Source organism: Pyrgilauda ruficollis, unplaced genomic scaffold (assembly GCF_017590135.1).
Source record: "Pyrgilauda ruficollis isolate IOZ18807 unplaced genomic scaffold, ASM1759013v1 scaffold33, whole genome shotgun sequence".
Lineage (NCBI taxonomy): Eukaryota > Metazoa > Chordata > Aves > Passeriformes > Passeridae > Pyrgilauda > Pyrgilauda ruficollis.
Genome location: NW_024524711.1, coordinates 4,592,491 through 4,614,732, shown reverse-complemented (window position 1 = coordinate 4,614,732; position 22,242 = coordinate 4,592,491). Strand labels below are relative to the sequence as shown.

Genomic DNA, 22,242 nt, shown 5'->3' with positions numbered 1-22,242 from the left:
AAGTGTGTTTTTTTCTTGTTGATACAGAAGGTTGCTTGTGAAGGTCACAGGTTTGTTCTCTGCTTCCTCCTTTATTATTCTATTATTCTCTTTTAAGCAAAAATCCTCACTTTCTCTAAACATGGTGTTGAGAGAATAACCTCATGGAACTTCCTTTATGTGCAAAATAAAAGCTCTGGAAAAATACTGTGAGCATTAACTACCATGTTCATGGGGATTCTGCTCTGTTGCAACATCAAACTGGCACAGTTGCACTGACAACAGCAGCGGGGAGGGGAAGTGACAGCACAGGCTGGCTCTTGGCTGCTTTCTGAGCCCTGGTAAATGACTGATGTTGTACTTTGCCCCAATAAGGAAGGTCCACAGATGATGCTAACACCACAGCAGTGCTTTTCATGAGGGATGCCACATGTAGAACACTTCCTCCCAGACCACAGCACTCTCCGTGTCAATCTCACCCTGGACCAACATATTAGCAGACGACAGATTTTAGGAATGGAGTAAGAGCTGTGGAGGTGAAACTATTCCATGGGTTCACCAGGGAAGGCTGCCCCACCTCTATGCTGCTCCCATCTCCTCCTTGTGTGCAACTCTTGGACTCTGATGGATTAGCACCAGGGTCCACATGGACATGACTACAGGAGGATATGAAAGGAACCTGTAAAACCTCTAAAGATGACAAAGATATGACCATCTCTTCTAAGTATGAATTAAGGGGCACTGAGTGAAATTAGTGTACACAAGACAAGAAGATGCTTCTCCACATGAGACTTGTTCAACTGTGGAGCACTGCATAACACAAATCTCACATGCTTCACATCTTGTACTACATTAGTAATTTATACTCACCCATACTGAAATAAAATCTCAAGTTCCCATAACCTGTGGTGTCCATGTATGGAGTACATATTTTTCTTTCTCCATCTCTGAGAAACACCATAGCTGAGCCAGATTCCAGGGTTCCACATTCAGTACCAATGACGGCTCCAAAGATGTCCCACCTGCAGAGGCCAACAATAGGTGGAGAAGGTGCACAGCACACTACTGATAAATTAATACAAAACATGCCATAGGGGTTCATTGGCACTTATGAAATTAGCTGTTTCTACTCTTACAGACGACAAAAAACCACAAATGTGACCCCTATGCCACTACTTACATATTCAATATTAGCTTTTAAACTCAGCTGACTCAACGAATGCAAAGTTACTATAAATATTTAAAAGAATTTGGCAGAAATGCATGAATTAATGAAAAAATGAGGCTTTTAATGAATGCTGCTACCAAATATGTAGTGTTGTATTGTTCTACCATCTTCAGTATTTTTTTTCTGGTGTTAAAATGTTTAAAATATAAATGCATTCTGATTAATTTTGCATAATAAAAGATTTGTAGATCAATGAAACTTGAAAAGGCACATGTCCAATATATCTGCTCTACAAATATTAAATATGTAGGTAATAGCTGAAAATTATCTCTTTTCATCTTTTTGAGCATTTAGGGTAACAGTTTTTAACTAACACATGAACAGAGTATGAAAAAGACTGCTGTGTTTCTAATATGTGATGATATGATCTTTCTCAGTTTTTCTGTACAGCATTTTATCTTATTTTTATTCAGTGATAATTAAAAGAGCTGTTGCAGAATTTTCCAATTAAATATTTTACATTGAAAATATATTTTCATCATGAAAGTGATGGTTACTTCAAAACTCGATCAAATGTTTTGAAATACTAGAAAGTGTTGAAAGCCCGTGCATTATTTTGGTCTGATACATTATTATTATTTATGTTGAAGTCTTAATTAGTATATAAGAATTATAAGGCTGATAAAACAATGAAATAATTTAGAATCACTAAATCCTGATAATGCAAACATTTAACTATCCAACATAATCCAACATAATTCAGGAGGAATGAGAAAACATGGAAGTTCACAAAACCTTTGTGGGAGGCAAAGTCTTTTCCTGTCTCCTTCCACCAGGTATGTGCCATATCACAATTTCAAAAACTGCCATTACAAGAACTAAACAGTCTATTTATTAGTTTAACTATTCCAATGACTTTAAAATGCATTTCTGGGATCTTCTTAAAAGCTGCCAGTTTCCCAACGGACCTAAGCTGTGACAGACTGGTGACATGCCTGTTTGGAAATCCTGCTTTAAACCTGTCAGTCATTTACACAGGAATTAGTGAGCTTAATATTACTGCAAAGCTTTATGATATAAATATAAATATTTTAATGGAAGCACAGTTTAATCTAACCCTAATTCTATTGCGCAGATTTTTTAAAGCTAATGTGTAATATAATGTGCAATATAAAACCATAATTTTGAAAATGGGTCTCCCGGGCTGAAGGCAAGTACAGAATTAAACAGTTGTGCCTACTTCAACTTACACCAAAAAAAATCTCACAATGCTCCATTGATTTTTTGTATGCTCTATTTAGCTCAATTAAAACACTCTGTAGTGACCCACAAAACAGCTCGGGGTCATGAATGATGCAGATCATGGATGTTTCCAGGGATGTTTCCTTTTAGGCAGCATCAGAAATGAAAACCAGAGAATTCTACATTTTTTTTAAAGGCACTAATAGAAGTACATCAACACGCTGCCAGTAAATAAAATGGAGAAGGATACTGAGTGATGGCATGATTTAACATTTACATTTGAACTAATTTATCCTTCACATAACTCTTGGAATTCTTCTTTATAAAACAGGTGATTCATGGATCTAAACTAGACCAACTGAACATGGAGGTCCAAAGCAAGAGAGTGCCTTCTAGGCAGCATGATGTGGGGATCTGTTCACTTTTAGGATCAGGCTCTAATTCACACAAGTAAAGAGAAGCAGAATGACAAAAGTGGAAATGTACCACAGTGGAAATATGTGTGGTACTTACAGCAGCAATCCCAATCCACACAGCCTCCCACATTAGGTGATACATGCAAAAATTACCAACCAACTGCTTATTAAAAACAGTGATGATTCCCTCTGCCTTCATCTCCAAGAGCATTTGGTGCAGAGGAAACTGGTGGTGACCCCTATACCTGAGCTTCCTTTTGCTCTCCCTTATGAGGGATGCTTTTCCCTTCCCCTTGAGAGCTGGCAGGCTCCAGCTGACGTGACAAAGCAGTGCCTGAGAACTTCCTGCAAGATCTCTCTCAGGTATACAGTGTTCTGTGACTGATTACATCAAAACTGTATTTCATATATAGTTTAAATAGCATTTAATAACATATTTCTCTAAGAAGTGATTAAGGAAACTTACATGTATTTGCATTTATGCACAGCTCCCAACACAAATTCCAGAGAAATGTTGAAAAGAGGAACAGAAGTGGTGGCAATTTTATATGATTAGGATGTGGTCCATAACATCACCCAAGTTCGGTGTTTATTTACGGCAGCATGCAATTTAAATCTCCATTCTTATAGAACAATAGAAAGAAGGAAGTTTCTAATATAGAGTAAAATTTCCAAAGAAAAAAATAGGAAAAAGATTGTGAGGCCTTGGGCTGGCAGAGTGGGGGCAGATCAGGACCTGGCTGCTGGGACACAGAGTGACAGAACTGAAGGAGAGCTGCACCCTCCCTTGCCACCAGCAGCTGGAACCAGGCACCCTGTGACAGGGAAAGTGACATTTTCCTAAATCAGAAGAAACTGTACATTTGCTAACCCAGCTTGCAAGTTGCCCAGCTTATCTTAACTAAACACCCAGTTGTGTAAAGAAGATCTACAGAGAGGGCAGGTGTCCACAGAGAGCACTCCCATCCTGGTTTTTCAGGATGGAATAAAGATGGAGAGCACATCTCAAAGGCATCCCACATGGTCACGCAGAACACCACACACGAGCTCATTTTCTTCCCTTTGTCTGAAGCAGCACCTGCTGCCATTGGCTGATTATTTGAACTGGGACAGTCCATGGTGAATATTTTTTTTCTGTAAACCCCATATATATGTATGTGTCCACAGGACATATTAGCATGTATTTCTTAAAAGGTGCTCTTCACTTTCAGCACAGCATAGGCAGCATTTGAATCAGTTGCTAATGATCTGAAGTACTTTGTAGGTTAGAATCAACATTCAGTGGAGGCCCATAAATTAGCAGTGTATGCTTCTCATTGCCCTGGGGTTACAGCCACTAATGATTTTTATTTTTTTTAATAGAAAAGAATCAAGACCCTACTGAGGTTATTTTCTTTTTGTCAGAATTTATACAATGAAGTATATAAAATGAAGCTTCTTTATCAGGACACATTTTTTAAAGCTCACTGATGTCTTGCTAAGACTGATGTCTTGCTAAGAGTAGTAATATTGTTGTCCGAGACAGTTTTGTTTATTTTCTGCATCCTTGTAGCTGTCCCTGCTGGATATGGCTTTACAGGGATCCTTTGAATCACAAAGTATATATTCAAAATAGAAATAGTAAATGAGCTCTTTCCCACTGGGTATGGCTATAGCCTTGGTGATGCTAGATGAGAACAGACTGCAGCTTCGGTTTCCCTGCCTCCACCTTTTCCTCCTTTTCCTCCTCCAGCACCTACAGGCATCTCCATAAGCAGTAGCTCTCTCTCAGTATAAGTGAGGCTCACAGCAGTGATCCAGGGATGAATTTCTCAAGGAATTTGATATATGGATATGAGCTTGTTAACAACACTCTGGTGTGAATTTAAAAAACAGATCACCATCACAAGTTTCATTAGAATGGCTACATTAGTCACAAACACAATTTTTTCAACAAAAACAGTGGTGACAGGATGGTCCAGAGACAAACTGTTCCTTCTTGGACTTGTTTCTTCCTAAAATCTGCAGCCATGTGCTATTTACAGTATTGCTATTTATCCTAGTCACAATCTTCCCTGATCACACAGCAAGGATAAAATGCAATTCCCTGTTTCTTCATCCCTGGAGTGATGCTGCCATCCTGGGCAGGGCCCTGCTCTGGCTGGGGACACTCACCCTTTGGGCTGGTTCTCAAACTCTTCTGCCCACTGCTCCTGGGCATCCTCCATGGAGAGGTCCACGTCCCGGGTGGTGGCGAAGTTGAACTCGCTGCCCTCTGTCCCGTGGAAGTAGATGGAGTTCCCATCAGACTGGCAGCTGTGCTGTGGGCAAAGGGAGCACATGGAAGCTGAGGTTACACTGGGTTTGTACGGTGTTCACACATTGTCAATCCCTGCGCAAGCTGTACTTTATCTAAGGACTCACCGAAACTAAATAAAAACCAGATGGTTATCTTGCATCTTTCTTGTCCTGCCCCAACAATTATTGTGTCCTCGTCTTGTACCCACTTCCCTACAAACCCACTACAGACCATGGTTAAACTGTATTTGCATTGAAAAGTAATGTACCACATCTCTGGGTGTTTATTTCTGTTTTAAAGCATCGCCCTTACGTCTGGCCCACACACCTCAGTCTGCAAATAACTTCAGTAGTATATCAAATATTGCTATGGAGATTTTGTAGGCGTAAGAGTTTTGTGCTGTGAAACGTGTCAGATCTGTGTTTGAATTTTTGCCAAAAGAGGTATTTGTGTGTAAAATTGCTATGCATTGCCATAGAGTAAACTTTGGGCCCCAAGTGTATGACTGAAAAGGCTGTATTTGCTGTACTTAGCAAATGTTATTGCATAACAAATAGCTCTAGAGGCAACGAGCAATCCCAGGGGTCCCGAGGCTGCTCCCAAAGCCAGTGTCTGTTTTTCCTACTGCATTTCTGCACATTCTGCCTCGGCAGCATCAAATGGTGCTATGTGCCTCCCCCAACATGCCATGAGCACCAGAACTCTCCAGGAGTGTTGGCCTGGAAGGAGCTGCCTGTGAGGTGCACGGCGGGGGTTCTGTATAGATTTTCTTCTTCCTCCCATCCAACTTTTGCCCTCTTGTGTGTCTGATAAAACGGCAGTCTGCCAAATCTGTGAGGCAGAAACAGGTACTAGAAGTTTCTAAAGAAGATTTACTTTGTCTTACTGCAAACAGAGCACTTCGCATTTTTTTGAATTCTTCATATTACAAAAAATACTGACAAAACTTATACTTCTCTAAAACACTTATTTTATTCATGTGTGTGTGCATATGTGATCTTGCTCCTTAAAACTGGAAGCTGAATTAAGGAACTATTAATTAGAATAATTCTGCGTTCTTACAACATCTCAGTATTTAAAAAAGAGATACAATAATGCCAAATTGCATTGACCTTTTCAGTATTGTCTGTGCAGTGCCCTCTTGTCTCTGAACCCCTTCATAATGTGTCAAGGGAAAATATGACAATCACATCTTCTGCACTTAAAAAGGTCATGGTAGTGTCACATAAGGGAATAATTAGATGTTTAACAAAGAGAAAGGTGGGGCAAGAAATGAAAACTGCTCAGTACATCTTTGTCTATGGGTTTTTATGAGCAAAGTACAAAATAACACATTTTGTCATATTCTATAACACTTTATCAATGCAATAAAGTGACATAATTGAAATTCTTTTGTTGATGATTTTCAAGTATGGTTGTCAATACCTCAGCAATTAATTTATATAAAGGAACATAATTTTTATATTTCTAGAGGTGCTTACACATTGTTAGAAAAAACTGTTAGTACTTGAAATCTGATTCTATGTTTATTAACACAGACTAAATATCGCATAAAAATATAACACATTGTAAAAACTTAAAGACTTTCAACTGCTAAAATAAACTAATTGCTGTTAAAGTGTTTTTTTCCCAAAGAAAGGTCAAAGCAATAGAAAGATCCTGAAGTGTTGATAATTTATCACAGAAATTAAATAGACTTTGTCACAAGTCTCCTTTCTCCTTGGTCTGTTAATGCAGCATACACACAGTACACCATATATGCCACTGAAAAGGCAGAATAATTTACACATCAAATATATTATAACTTGCAGAAACTAATGAGACAGTTTTATATCTTCTCTTTGAAAAACAGCAGTTGTACTATGCAGTTATTTATAATGGACTGAGAAATTGCTTTTGTTTACTGATTTTAACATTCACACTCATCAGTATCGCTAACATCAGAATTTTAAGAATAACTTCTTTGTTGTGCTTCTTGATTTACAGAATTTTCTTAATTTGCTGAACACAAATGAAGTATCCTTTATCTGTCAATCAATCTGCCACAAAACTCTTATAATCTGCAGCCAAATAAATACACTAAAAATAAATATTCAGGCTAAAACTTTATTCAAATTTATATGTAAACCTTCATCTCAGGAAACAAATAGCTAAATAGATCCTACTGAGGTAGTTATTAGAATTACAAACAAGCATTGAAAAATCCTCTATAAGAGCAACTTATATCTCAGGTGCTAAGTTATATGTAAGTATGCATTTGATAGTGGGTATGTAATTAGTAATCTCTTGCCTGATGAAAACCATCTATTAAAATAAACATAAATCAGATACAACCCCATTATCTTTTAATATTTGTACATCCTTCTGCTGTCTAGCAGAATATTTGTTGAATGGAGCTTTCATTTAGGTTGTCAAGATAAATAAATGGGCAGTTTGAGAAGGGGGGTATAAATAATTATTTATACAGTGGTGTATGATGAACACTTTATGAAAGCTCAAAATCATGATTTATTTAATTAGTTCTATAAAGCTATATTTCTGCATTTATACACAGCTCCATAGTCTCTATGAATATGTATTTTATGCATATTTTATGTGTTAACGAACCACACAACGTATGGCTCAAATCACAATCTGCTCCTGTCAGCTTTGGCTCATGTGAAACAGCTACACAGAAAAGAAGTTCAGTCTGGGGTTCAACTCCCCATTATTCTGAATACCTGAGAAACATGTAATAGAAGCTCATGACCTTAATGGCCTTTAAAAAGAGTGAGAAAGAGAAACGTGCTCTAAACCCAGGTATGGATTTTAAAGAAGTTCTGAGGGAGTGCCACAATTTTCTTGTACAGTTTTGCCCCAGTGCCACTATCCAGGACCTGGGATACACCTGCCCATGGGAGAAGCAGATGTGGATGAGCTCCATGAGCTGGGCTGCCCAAGCAAGGGCCAGGGCTCCTCCACTCATGACCTTATTCTCTCCCACCTGCCTGTACAACCATCACCCTCAGGTTTTTTTTCTTTTAGCTTTCCAAGCAGTCACTATCTGTCACTGCTTTACTGCTCTTTTTTTTTACCTGATGGGCTGCTGAGGGAAGTGCTCAAAGAGCACTCAGCTAAATTTTCCAAGAGCAAAAGAAGCCCTGCAGGAGATGGTCCCTCACCAGCACTGCCCACAGCTACCTAGTCAGCATCCAGGAGGCTGCTGAATATGTTGGATTATTTTGTGGGTTTGCAGTAGGGCTTGAACAGATTAAAGACAAAATTGAAACCATCAGATTCATTTTCTCTTGGGTTCAAACCAAGATTTGAATTCAAGTCTTTAGGAAAAAAACCCTTTAGTACAATTTACATATTGTGTTATCTCTTTCCCAAATTAAAGGCTTTGCACTTGTGGTGGAAGTCTACATACTTCCAGTATTAAGGACTGAATTTCATAAGTGTTTATTTTGTTATTCTCAAGAGGTAAAAAATGTGGAATGGACATATAATGAGTTTTAAAACTACTTGGATTAAGCTCTCCCTAAACTGGAGTTCCTGTAGATTACATAGTTGCAGGGTCCTCTTTTATGAATTCCAGATTAAATTTGTTCTCTGTTTAATTTCAATTTATATTTAAATAATCTATAAAATAAGAGGAAATTACCTTGCTATGCAAAATCTGTAACTAAAAGGGCCAAATGAAAGCCACTTGTAGGATATTTGTCCTTGTTACCATGGAAGCATCAGCTGTAGGTCCAGAACTAAAGCACCATTCAATTTTGTTCAAAGGGGATTAAATGCATGTGGAACATTTAGTGTGTCCTTGTGCAAATTACAACACTGAAACTAATTTGTAAGGAGAAGTTAATTTAGAAAATAAGTTCTTTGACAAATCTGATAAACATAATTTAACAAAGTTTACTCTCAGATCACCTACATAATGGAACATAAGACACAGGCACTTGAATGAAGCCTCTTCACAACAGTGGCTGTTGCCCATTGTTTGCAACTGGAATGGGACTTTCAGCCTGACATAAGTAAACTGTTGTATTCCTAAATAAACAAGCCCTGCCTGCTGCCAAATGGAAAGAAGCCAGGTTCTGTTCAGGGACTGTGGTGATCCCAAGAGAATGAAACCCAAAAAACCAACAAATATTTTAATTTAGTCTGGCACTACCTTATTCACTAGCTGTAATTGTTAAGCTATTGCTCTGCAAGAATAGGGCAAAATGAAAATTGGCTGGATGTATTCCTGAATCTCAACATTCTTGGATTTACTTTCAATCTGATCTTCACTCTGAATTTGCTGTGTTTCTGAAGTTTGTCTACTGCATAGTTATGGAATCACTGCTTTTTCCCCATTTTCAAGGTCCTGCATGGCCCATCCTCACCTGCCTCCACCATTTCCCATATGCCCCATCTTGTGGGACACTTTTCCTTGACTGTCAGTGCTTGCCACTACATGTGCTGGTGAGACAACCAAGCTTGCAGGCCCTTGCCCATTTTCCCCACTGCTCCTGTCAAATTCCCACAGGATTTCCTTCAGAGACTTGTTTAGTGCTCTCTTCAGCAAGCCTTATCAATGATTACACTGAAGAGTGCACTGATGACCAGGATGAGCATTCTTCCCTCCTGCAGTATTTCCTCTTATTTTTCCTTTTCCCACATGTTCCCATCCCCAGCTTATTCCCTGTTTTATAAACGGGTGGCAGTGTCCTGGGACACAGGTTATCTTTTGGGTTTGTGTCCGGAGGGGCAGTAATGGTACGTTCCTTAATCGGGACTCTTTGATGCTACATTGGTATCACAATTGGTATCACATTGGTATCACAACTACAAAAAATACATTTTTGTTCTAAAATTGCTGTTGTCTGTGAATATTTCCAGTTTATCAGCACAATTCTTAGCCAAATTGTCTATAAGACCCAGCAAGTCTTACTAATTCATATGAGATTTCTACACCACATTTTGAAGACATTAGTTAATGGGAGAGAGCCCAATGCATGATTTTAAAATCAAACTTCTGTCAAGAGCCTGCCAAGATCTTTATCCTACACTACACTTCTTAGATTTTAGGTTCTTTTAGGAAAGCCTCTTGATCATATGAGATGCAGAATTGTTTAAATTATGACTGCTCAAAACCATTGGTCAGCAAAAGCAGGAAGGTCAGATTTGATGAAGCAGGCCCTTTACAACTGGATCTCTTTAAGGTTTCATGACTGAATAAGGGTGCCAGGTGAGATCTGGGATCCCACATCATGTAACATGTCTGAGCAATCTCCATATTTCTAAAAACTTGCATGCAAGCACCACATAAGGAGACATCAGCTACCCTCAGTGTGACCTCTTGGCCAGGAGGACCTGGAGATCTCCAGTTCACCCTGCAATGGGAAGCAGCGCAAGCCTCAACCAGATCAGCCTCTGTCACATTTGCAGCGAAGGACACAGCCCTGAAGATTTTGAGAAACTCAAAAGACAAATATTAGGAATGTAAACAGAAGCACTGAAGTTCATCCAAGCCAGCTTCTGTCCCTGTTGTTCAAGTCAAACTTGTGAATCAATAAATACCTCTTGGCTTTACACGATGGGATTTCTTGGAGAGTGGAACAGAGGGCAACTAAATGATACAACTGTGCCATTCAGCAAAGCATCAACAGGAAACACTAGTGTGAAATTCCTCAGTGTAACAGATTTTTGGCTGAGGTCTTGCATATCATCTTCCTGAGGTTCATTCCTGCACTCCCATGAAAATGTTGTTCACCTCTATGCCTTTAAAGCATTCACAGTCATCTTTACCATCATTTAATTAGCTTTTTATCAGCGACGAACACTAATGCTCTTCTTCATATTATCTCCCCTGGGCCTAATGGCCCTGATGATTCTTTCAGACAGCTGTAGCCTCACAATTTATTTTTTGGCGACATTTCTTGCATTGGAATGAATGTGTTGGGCATTTGGGCAGTGCCAGCTTGCAAAGGGCTGACGGCAGATGGAAAGAAATCTGCCCAGTATGCCTTCACCTCTACACAAGCAGAGGGCCATCAATTTCCCCCATTAAGGAGTTGTCACGCAGCCCACCCAGCTGGAGGAGCATCTCTGATAGCCAGGCTGGCTGGCGTATGCTATTCAAATACAAAATGCACTTTAAAAAGAAACGAAAATATCATTTGTCGGCAAATTGAAAATGCGTGGCTTTGACCGCAGCCAAATTTTTAATGACTGCAATATTTTAAGTGATTATTTTTGCCACTTCAAATTGCTCCTTAGAGAGGAGAGGTTTTTTAATTAAAAACTAGGCAATGCAAACAGATGAGATATGAGAAGCAGAGGAACAAGAAGAAAGATGAAGAAAATTAATTGAAGCAGCATTGTCAATGGAGCTATAAATTAGATATTGTGTTTTTCTGGAAATGAGCCATGCAGGTTTTAGAAATTTTCAAATTTTGACATGATAGCAGGTACAAGGATAGATTAAGTCCTGATAAAATCATACTTTGTATGCAATGTGTCAGTCACCAGAGGTATTGTGACAGAATTTAGGGACAACTTCAAATTCTAAATTCTGTGGATTTGGCTGCTAATGCTCCTGGCCTGAAATTCCTTCTTTAACCAAAGGAAAGAAAACAATGTGATTAGGATACCTTCCCATGAGAAAAACAGAGATTTAGTGTTTCCCATGTTCTATATTTTTACGTCATTTAATGTAGGCTACAGAACAAAAACCTTGGCTGCACGAGCAAGCCAGGAGCACAGAGGGTTATAGCGCACTTTCCCTTTCCAAAACAATGGGATGAAACTTGTCCTGTGATGTAACAAAAAACTTTTTATAAAGTGTGTTTGCACTCATCATTTCCCATTATAGACTGTTATTCAAAGGCTAATGATCAAAACACACTTTGCCTGTTTATGAGTGATTCATATGATTTGTATAGTTCTTAGTTTTCTAGGACATTTCATGATGTTTGTAGAACACCAATTGCTCTGGTGATGACCGGTTTCCTTAATGAGTCATTTACCTGGCATGATCTGAGCTATTCCTCCATGTTCTGGGAACTACTGATGATTGGAGCACTCTGCCCTGAGCATTATCTGCTCCTCTGAAAGGAATGGTGTGCATTTACACCACTGTAAAATCAGAATGAGAAAAAATCAAGCAAAGTTGTTTCTACTCTTTGGCATCTAATGGGTCAATTCATGTTGTTTTTATTGATGTGCATCTCCCACTGACCTGTGAAGATCAAATTCTTTCCTTCTAGGAGGCAGGAAAGACCCCCTGTGCTTGGACACCAGCTCAGAGCTGATGCTGGCTCCCTGCCATCCCTCCCAACGCTTCCAAGCCGCAGGGAACTGGCATGGAGAAATGTGTAGGTTCAGCATTGCTGCCCAACATCAATTCTCAGCTGCCCAAATGACTCACAGCACTGCAGCCAACCACCTGTCAGTTCTAATGAACTCCTAGGCATTGTATCTAAGTATTATTATTTTAATTACAAGTCTGTTTATTAGGGAAGAAAAAGGAAGAGCAATTCCATCCATGGGCCAGGACACAAATGCCTCCTCATGGGCACAGCTCAGAATGGCCACAATCTGAAGGCAGCTGGTAGACAGGATTTGTGCACCCTGCACTGCTTTCTTCAAGTCTCCTCCCCTCTCACACTCCTCCTCCCACCCACAGAGAAGCAGGAATGTCTCTCGGATGAGGTGCAGCAGGAAGTCTGCCCATCTCTTCCCAGGAAGATGTGGTGGATAAGGGCTCCTGCAAGGCAAAGCAGCTGGCTAGAAGGCTGGGTTTGGCCCACAGAACAAATACTGCCTTGATATATCTTATTCAAAAAACAAAGGAGTCTTGTCAGAAGAATCTATCTCTTTGTAATTTTGACTAATATAAGGTCACAGCAATTTCAGTCTGACATTTTCACACTAGCATACATAAAATATCACCTCTCCTCCTTCAAACAAATACATTCAAACTGATTCAGAAAATGGATACCTGAACACTTCTTAAAGCAAGAATTTAAAAGGAAAAGGAAAAAGAAAAGTCTTGTTTATTTTAGCACAAACAAACCCAAAAGATATATATATATATGGATCAGGATGTTTGTTTAAGAAAAAGACTATCCAAAGCCATTCCATTAATTAACAGAGTATTCAGACATTTGTAAATCTACTCTGGAATGAGGGAGGATCAAATAGCTAAATCAGCCTTTCTTTTTGTCAAATTCCCAGGCCTGTGTGCATGTCTTCTCTGCTCAGAAACACACAACAACACAGTTTCAGGAAGGACCTGCAGATCTGGGCTGTGCACAGCCCTGCTCTGCTCAGGGTGTGGTAAAAGGTCACAGTGTTTTACAAGTATTTTCAGCATATTTTTCTGAGTGTGACTATTTTCTTTTGCAACTTTCCCTTCTGCTACACTGGCATGCATATCTGGGAAATGAAAATGAGCTGAATGGTGATGACCTGTTTTAAAGGGCTTACTGAATCAGGATACTGGGATTGGAGTATTTTTAGAGTTTATTGGTCATGCCCACAGTAATAAATAATATGGATCAGTTACCATTCCCTTGTCCTAAACCCAACCTGCTCAGTGAGGCTGGCACACACCTGCCCCCATTGCCCCATCCCCTGCCAGGCTGCACACACAGAGCTCAGCACCAGCAGCCTCAGGTGCAGTCCCCAAACCCTGCAGAGCAAACAAACCAAGCTGTGCAGCTGAATGGCAGCCTCCAGCCCCCAAACGAAGAGTGGCTGCAACTACTGTGAGCCAGCAATTCTGTAACTTGACTTTTCTCAAAGATGGCCAGTGTCACTGGGTTAACACACCAGATACATTGTCACTCTGGTGTCTGTAATGACCCATACTGCTCTTTCCCAATGCGGAAAAATTCCAGAGACAGGTGGTTTGGTCTCAATATTATTTTTGTGTAATCAAAGCACTGCAGAAACTTAAACTCTAAGACTACTGAGGTTGTCTTCCTTCTCAAAATTAGTTTTAGAGCTTGCACAACCAATTTTGGACTAGGGCAATCAGAGAAAACAAAAGAATTTGCAAATGTTCCTCAAAGCTCAGCAATTTCTGGTCAAATATACAATATATATCAAGTGTCCAATGAAAGCTGAAATCAGTTTTCTGTTCCTTAAGAGTAGAGCTCCAAGGAGCATTATTGACAGAAGTACAGCATTCTTCCATGCATTTCAGCAATCTCAACCACCAGAGCATCATCCTAACCATGCTCAGTTGTGAGGCCATGCTCATGCTCAGAGCTGTCACTGGAAATATTGAAACCCAGTCAGGAATTTATCCTGTTCAACACCCTTCCACAGAGCCCGACACAGATAAACACGTTCCAGTGGATCCAATTAATCTCCTAAGGGTTGCTTGACCTTGCTAACAGCATTTCTCTTGCCTTTTGCTGTCTTCTTTGGAACCAAAACACACAAGGTTCAATGGCTTATCTCTCAGCTTGCATCCTACTTCAGTAGCCAGGTCCAGCTGCGTCTGCAACCAGCCATGTGTTTTCAGACCAGTAGCAACTGCTCCTGAGGGCTACAGGAAATGCAAGGAAATCCCTGGGCCAAGCTCAAGCAGACTGGGAGAGGAGGAAGAGAAACTGCTTCCCAAGCTGGGCACAGGAAAGTTCCCACAGTGTTTATTGAGAACACAGCATCCAAACCCACGAAACTGGAGTGAGTGAACACATTGCTGCAAATTTCCCAGTAATACCCTCACTGTCCACTCCAATGGTGTTATCTTCAAGGGATGTACCCTCAAAGATGAGCCAGGGACTCAGTAGGCAGCAAGGATGACACCACTCCTCTGTGAGGGAAGCATCTGCCTAGGTGGATGCAGACTCTGCTGTCTAAAACAGAGAGTGGTCTAATGGCCTAATCTTACATGTTAGATTCTCAAGGAATATTTTTAAGGCTAGTTTTTCTAAAATATTAATTGAGAGAGGATGGGAGGATATGAATTGAAACTTGTATGGCATAAACAGGCTTGGGTATCAGAGAAAAGGTCTTGTGAGGTTGGAATGAAGTTCAGCATCGTGACAGTGAATATGGGGACTTTAAGCACATGGGTGAGGGTTAGAGAAGGTAGCAGGAGACATCAATGAAACTTCAGAGAATCATAGAATATCCTGAGTTGGAAGGTACTCACTAAGACTATCAGAGTCCAACTCTTGGCCTGCCCAGGACATCCCAGGGATTACACCACATGCCTGAGAGCACTGTCCAAATGCTTCTTGAACTCTGTCAGGCTGGTGCTGTGACCATTGCCCTGGGGAGCTGTTCCAGTGCCCAGCCACCTTTTCCTGATGGGCAGCCTACATCTCCCCTGACAAGCTTCATGCCATTCCCTCAGACCTTATCACTGGCCACCAGAGAGGAGATCAGTGCCTGACCCTCTGCTCCCCTCGAGGGGAAGCTGCAGACAGCTACAAGACCACAATTTGCTGATCTCTGTAAAAGTGTAAAGAAAAAAATTGTGAATTGCTATACAGACTTTGTGAACAAAGATCAGGACTATTTAGCAAGTTCCTGTTGCCTGGGAAGCAAAAAGACTTGTAGAAAAAAGGGAACTAGAATTATCTGTGATGGAAGCTACCCCTGTAACACTGTTAGGGTTTCTCAAATATTATTCTGTATGCCAGTGACTTTGGCTATGATGGAGAAATCTCCTATAGCCTTCCTCTATGCCATACTTAATGTCATTAACACAATCTACAAGGATTCTTACCTTTCTACTTATATAAAAATGTTATGTTTGTGGTGAGATTCAAGGTGTTTTAAAGAGAATAATAAAAGATTTTGTAAAATTTATATACTATTCCAATATGAAAGGCAAAAAAATAAGTCCAAAAATTTGTTCTTGGTGTTAGAATGCTACGACAGGTTTTATGCTGATCTGATGTAAATCTTGACCCAATTTATAGTCTTACTTTTGACATAACATGAAATTCACTTTGCAAAATCTGTTCAGATTATATTTGGCAAGATTGTTCCTGAAAATCTGAGGAAGACTGCAGCAAGAGCTAAAAATGAAATGAGTGAAGGAGTGCTCTGGTGACAATACAGACACACTGCAGGGTCCCATGGAGAATTAAAGGCCTGCCTCACACACGGCCTTAATCCAGTGTGCCTGCACCACAGTCCTACACATAGCCTGGTGTAAGTGGCTGCACACAACCAGAGGTCAGCTGGAAACAGGCATTTGCACATTCCACTTGTACCTAAAAAAGAAGAGAAGCTTGGAGGAACGGCAGGTTGGTGAAACCTCACTCATGCCACATATATTGACCTTGATGAGATTTCTGTCTAGAAACTCTCAATGCTCAGTGATCCCCAGGTTTAGGTCCTCTGTCTTTCATAAATGCCTAGCACAAACTAAGTGGGTTTAACTAAATGAACCCCAAAATAACCTCTACAATCAACCAAAAAAAAAAAGAATCACAAACAGCAAAAAAATATAGGCTTATTTGCTAAAGTTTAGATGTTGTTTATACATGTTTCAGAAAGAGCAAGCAGTGTTTAGGCTTGGACAACTGAGAAAAGTAACAGTGCCTGTGGTACATTAACCCTTGCTTTTCTTTCACACCTTCACATATGTGGGCTGGATTTCAAAATCCAGAGATAAGACTGACAAAACAACAAGTGTTAACCAATCACATAGTATTCATTAAATATGCAGGACATTATTTGCTTCTAAAATCTTGTGCAAAATGTTTGCCAATGTAGTTTAAATGACCTTGCTGAAGTAAAAAAAAAAAAAAATAGTTAATAAGATGGCACTATGACTAGTAGATTAGAGGGAATATTTATATCTTAAACTATTAATTTGAAGCCATTTGTATCAGGCTCTGTGGGAAAAGGATGAGGCCAAAACCAAACTCTCACTGCCCTCAGTATTCAACATCTGTTTCCTGTGCAATTGCCAAAACCATTAACAGCATCATAAATGAACCCTGACATCAAAACCGCTTTTGTGAATGAAAATAGGATGAAACCAGAAAGTCATCAGCTGTTGAACTTCTGTCTGCTTTGAAACATAGACAGCAAGAATCCAACTGTGTTCCAAATACTGAATAAATCTGCATGTGAAGGTACTCTGTGCACAGGGATCATGTTGGGCTCCTTAGAGTTTTTCTCAAGGAGGAATGAATCTTGGTCTTGCTGTATCTCACATATCAAAACAGGATCATACTGAAAAAGAGACTCTAAAGGAGCAGCCACTACTCAAATTCATGCTGCAATGGAGACGGGATTTTCACAGACAGAAAAAGTGGGAAACTTTATTTTTTTGTGATGATTTGTGAAGTGAGTAGCTGTAGCTGAACAAGACCAAGCTTAAAAGCAGGTATTTAAAATATCTAACAGAAAGACTTGAATTTGTTTCAAAAATATTGCACTGTTTTGCTAAAAGGAAGCTGTTTTCCATTTTCTGTTACATGATCTTTGACATGACAGTATAAATGCCATTTTGTTTTGGTCATGGCAGAAAAGTTGCATTGTTTTAGAGAGCCCCAATGGGATAGAGGCAATCCAGGACAGAAGGGTAAAAACAAAGCTAAAAAGACCCCAATGCTAGAAGCAGATGGATTTTCCCGAACACCCTTAGGATCACAGTTTGGTGAGGTGTTACTGTCTTCTTCTATTTACAAGAGTAATAATAACAACATTAAGCCATGGAAGATCAGACTAACCTTAACTGTGGCCCCAGGAAAGAAAAGCCAGTTGCCAGTATCCACAGGATCCAGATTATCTTCTAACACAACTTTTCTGTGAGCAGCATTTATGATCAGGACGTTGTCCAATGCCCAACAGGCTTCATACACATCACCAGCAAGAACATAATCCTGTTTCCACTGAAAATGGATGTTCTCCCCTTTAGCATCTTCAGGAAGGTACAAGATGTGGATGATTGTGCTGATGTTGGAAGGGGCACTGAAAAACAAGGATAGGGAATTAGACCTATTTTAAGCCATAGTCGAGAACACTTTTCCCTCAATTAACACTTTTGCTAGGTGTGACACAGTTGTGCTGACATCCCTTGTATGCTGGTAAAGCCCCTACGGAGATCAGAAAATACCTGCCCCGAGGCAGAGTCCCACTGTGCCAGGCAGGGCACATCCAGCCCAAACAGGGGGCCTGGCTTCAAGGAGAGTGCAAGCTAAGGCAATAAACCACAGAGCAGTGCAATGTTTGGAGAGCAGGAGGACAGGATAGACAGGACCACATCCATGCTCAGTGCTGGGCACAGATGGTGACTGGGTATTGTCAGGTATTTTGCAGGTATGGCCAAAAGGAAATGTTAAGGACACTCATTACAAAAAAGGTCTCACAAAATTTGATTTTTTGCTTCACCAAAAGAATCTGCTGACTTCTGATGTCTCAGTCTCTTAAGATTTGGATGGAGCAGAATGGTTGGAGAGAAAAGCTAGGAATTTTCTCTGACAAACATGTCCTTCCAATCCCACACCCCTGCTGTCAGGACAATTCTGTGCATGGGGAGGGCCAGGTTGTCTTTCTTTCCATGTTCTGCTTCAACAACAATACAGAAGAAACAATCTATTTGTTCTCTCTCTTGTTGCTGAAAATAAAGAATGAGGGGTGGAGAGTCAGACCTGGAGCATTACTATTAGGCAGTGATTAGGGCCTTGAGCTCTTCAGAGAGCTGTGAAAGGATTGAGGTTCACCCTGAAGAAGCTGGGGATGCGTGGGAGGCTGGAAGGAGGTGACCTCAGCTGACCAAAGGGATATTCCAGACCGTGTGACACCATGCTCAGTACATAAACCGGGGAAAGAAGGAGGGAAGGGGCGTATTTGGAGTGATGGTGTTCGGCCCCCAAGTCACCGTCACACATGCTGGGGCCCTGCTCTCCTGGTGATGCCTGAACTCCTGCCTGCCTGTGGGAAGCAGTGAACTAATGCCTTGTTTTGCTTTGCTTGTCTGCCGAGGGATCTCTGCCCTCCCTCCCCGGAGCCCGGAGCTGGCATCCACCCACAAAACACAACGCCTTCCCTTCGCAGGTGCCCTCCTGTCCCGTATCTCCCCAGCTCTCCCACCGTTCCCTGGAGCCGCATGCAGTGCTGTGAAATCTGCTGAGGCACATTCAAATAAACGCTGCAATTCACACGGAGCCCGGCAGAAACGAGCATCCTTCCATAATTCATCCTCTCCCCTTCGCACGACATTGCTCTATTGACCTATTTTCTACTGCTGGCTCCAGCATCAAAGTTGAGGAAAGAGAGGTCAAACTGCATGCACATTAACTTAAAAAAAAAATTTGGTCTCAAGGGCTTGTGTTTGCATCCTCACAACTCTTAAGTTTCCCGGCTTGCAGAGCTATGAGAGCAACTGAGCTGGTGTTATGGACTAGGTGTGTAATTTTGCATCAATGTGAGAAAAATAGAATGCGTTGTATGGTTACTCTGAGGCAACTTCAGTGCCCGCAGTGAATTACTCTTGCTTTATATTTTTTCACCAGACAAGAATTAGCACCAATTGTTTTACTAAAATTTATGGGTTTTTTTCAATGAAATTGTAGTTCCACTCCCACAATGAGTTGGAGGATGAGATACTGAAATACACAACCTTCCAAATAGAGTTTTGCTTCTTCATCAGAAATTAGGGTCCCTTTTGCTCTGCAATTTGCCTCAAAGGACTGAAAATAGGCTCAAGCAAGTCACTTGTATAGCACTGACAGTGAGGTAATGCAGGAAAGCACACTGAGATGCTATGAGCACATTACATATAAATAACAGCTTTTTATTCCCCAGTTGCATAATTATGTTTGTATGCCATTGCACAAAATGCCTTTCCTATTATTACTTAATAAAATATCCTCTCTTAGAAAAGTCCATCTTTGACACTAGCTCTCTTTAAAGGTGTGGATATTGTGATGAAAATATTTAAATTTTCCATTCATAATCCTTTGCATTTTCATGTATGCCAGCTGGTTTAAAAGCAAGGCGCTATTTGTCATAATCTTGTTATTACAAGAATGTTAAGAGCCAAGTGTTCATATCAAACTATAAAATGTTTTATTGAACATTTTAATCTACCAAAGTAGAAACTTGAAACATTATAAAATATGGCCCTTGCTGACATTAAAAATGGTGCTAAAATGCAAAAAGTCATCAAAGTTTTGTTTTTTCAGGCACTTGATCCTGCTGGTTATTGGAGTTGCATTTTAAGTGTGAAGTGATTCTCTTCCTCACTTCCCACGTAGTCAATGGATGAATTTGTGATTTACCAAACCTGGTGGCAGTTCTGCAATTAGCCAGGAATTTCATCCCTTGTCTTTTGTATGAACAAGGAGAACTAAAAAGTTAACAAATAAAACAAGTTTTGAAAGAGCCAGGCTTAAACACCACCCGCTCAGCTGGAAAACATGAAAATTATTAAAGAGCTGTAACAAACCTAATTTTCTCCAGCTGAGTCCAATCTGCAGAAGTGTTCTTACTGTAGGACACCGTGATGCTGGGATCTGAGTAACTGAAGCGACATGAGCCCGATCCTGGGAAAGCAATAAAATGAGAAGAGTTAACGACACAATGAAGCATAAATGATTCTCCAGTAACCACAGTTGCTGACTGTGCCTTTGTCACCTTATCACTTCTCCCCATTTTAAAGTGCTTTGATTGATGATGAAATTTCCTGTGATCTGTTGCTGAAAGTAAACACAAAATAATGCATGCTTTATGAGTCAGAAATAAAGTAGAAATGATAAATCACAGCAGTGCCATGTAATCTCTGCAAATTTCCCAAGGGAAGCCAAGTAAATTACTTAACACCCCCAACTGCAGGAAAAAACCCACCATCTAATGTTTAAACAAAACCTTCTTATTAGAGAATAATCCACACAGCAGAATTCACAGGGAAAATAGTAAAAGACTGTTTTTCATATTACTGTATAAATAAAAAACTCTAGAAATAAAAATACAGTGAGAAGAAAATATATACAGAATTACTTGAGCCAAGAGCAAATGTGATTTAGGCATTTAAAAGAACAAAGATATTACAAAATTAGTTATTTTAAGGTTGCCTGAAGGAAATTAAATTAAGAAATCATCCAATATACTCCCTAGATCCTATAATTAATAACAAACACTTGATGCTGATCTGGGAATTTCAGAACATTTTACAAAAATGAACTAATTAAGCCTTATGGCACCCCTGCAAGGTAGGGTAATATATTTACTTTTGATTTATAAAAGGGAGCCTTCTGGGTGTTGTCACAAAATATGAGTTTAACAATTAATACATGGGGCAGTTAAAATAAGATGAAAACAAGACTGAGAAATTCATGCCAGAAAACATGATAAACAACCTGAGCTGTAATTAAACACACTAAAAATACTATTTTTCCTCAGACAGCAGATAATTCATCCATCTCAGAAAATTTGATGCTCAGTGAAACAGACACATCCTAGCCTTTGCTCCAAAGATACAATGTCATAAGCACTTGAGATTGAAAGCAGCAGACATCATGTACTTGCCATGTTTAAGAGAAGCAGCTCTCAATTAAAGAGCATCTCTGATGGCATCCGGAGACTACTGAGTGAGTACCACAGCTTTGCTCACACTATGAGTACATATGATATGCCACAAGTAGTATGTTATGTTAATGTGTGTCTCAGATTCATTCCATCACACTGAAAGTTGTGTAAATACATATTTTAATATATCTATAAATGTATATACACACTGCTGACAAGAAAATAGTATCATTTTCAACACGGAGTGGTTATTTTTGTAAAAGAAATAAATGGCCTGATTAAAAAGGTGTTAACCACTTGTACAAGAGAACAACTTACACATTTTAATGGGAACATATGTCATTAAGCACAAAGCTTGCAGCCCCAGCTCCCCTGAGGCAGTTCACATTCACAGCTCCCAGCACTACAGAACTGCTTTTCTACTCTGAGACACACATCACATACCTCTGCAGGGGTATGAAAACCACTCCAAAACATGGGATGAAGTCCTGGGTCTAAAATTTTCTCTGATACATCAACTAGATTCCTGGAAATGATCCACAAAGTTGTTTTCCTGTATCTTTCACTAATGTTAAATTGCAAATAGAGTAACAGATACTTCTGAGCCACTACAGCTGCATGTGGCATGTTCAGCTGGTCTGACACGTATTCTTGCTGTAAAGAGGCACAGAATAATTAAT

The 22,242-nt window shown here is 39.9% G+C and overlaps 1 protein-coding gene across 1 annotated transcript in view; it reads right to left on the bottom strand.

The window, feature by feature from the left end:
- RELN (reelin) overlaps nucleotides 1-22,242 on the bottom strand; it is a 276,870-nt gene that overhangs the window by 106,641 nt on the left and 147,987 nt on the right. Inside the window, exons 9-12 of the mRNA XM_041474646.1 lie at nucleotides 20,484-20,580; nucleotides 17,764-18,004; nucleotides 4,960-5,105; nucleotides 850-1,001 (exon numbers count right to left, since the gene is read on the bottom strand). Coding sequence (XP_041330580.1) covers nucleotides 850-1,001; nucleotides 4,960-5,105; nucleotides 17,764-18,004; nucleotides 20,484-20,580 — 636 coding nt within the window. The remainder of the gene's footprint in view (nucleotides 1-849; nucleotides 1,002-4,959; nucleotides 5,106-17,763; nucleotides 18,005-20,483; nucleotides 20,581-22,242) is intronic.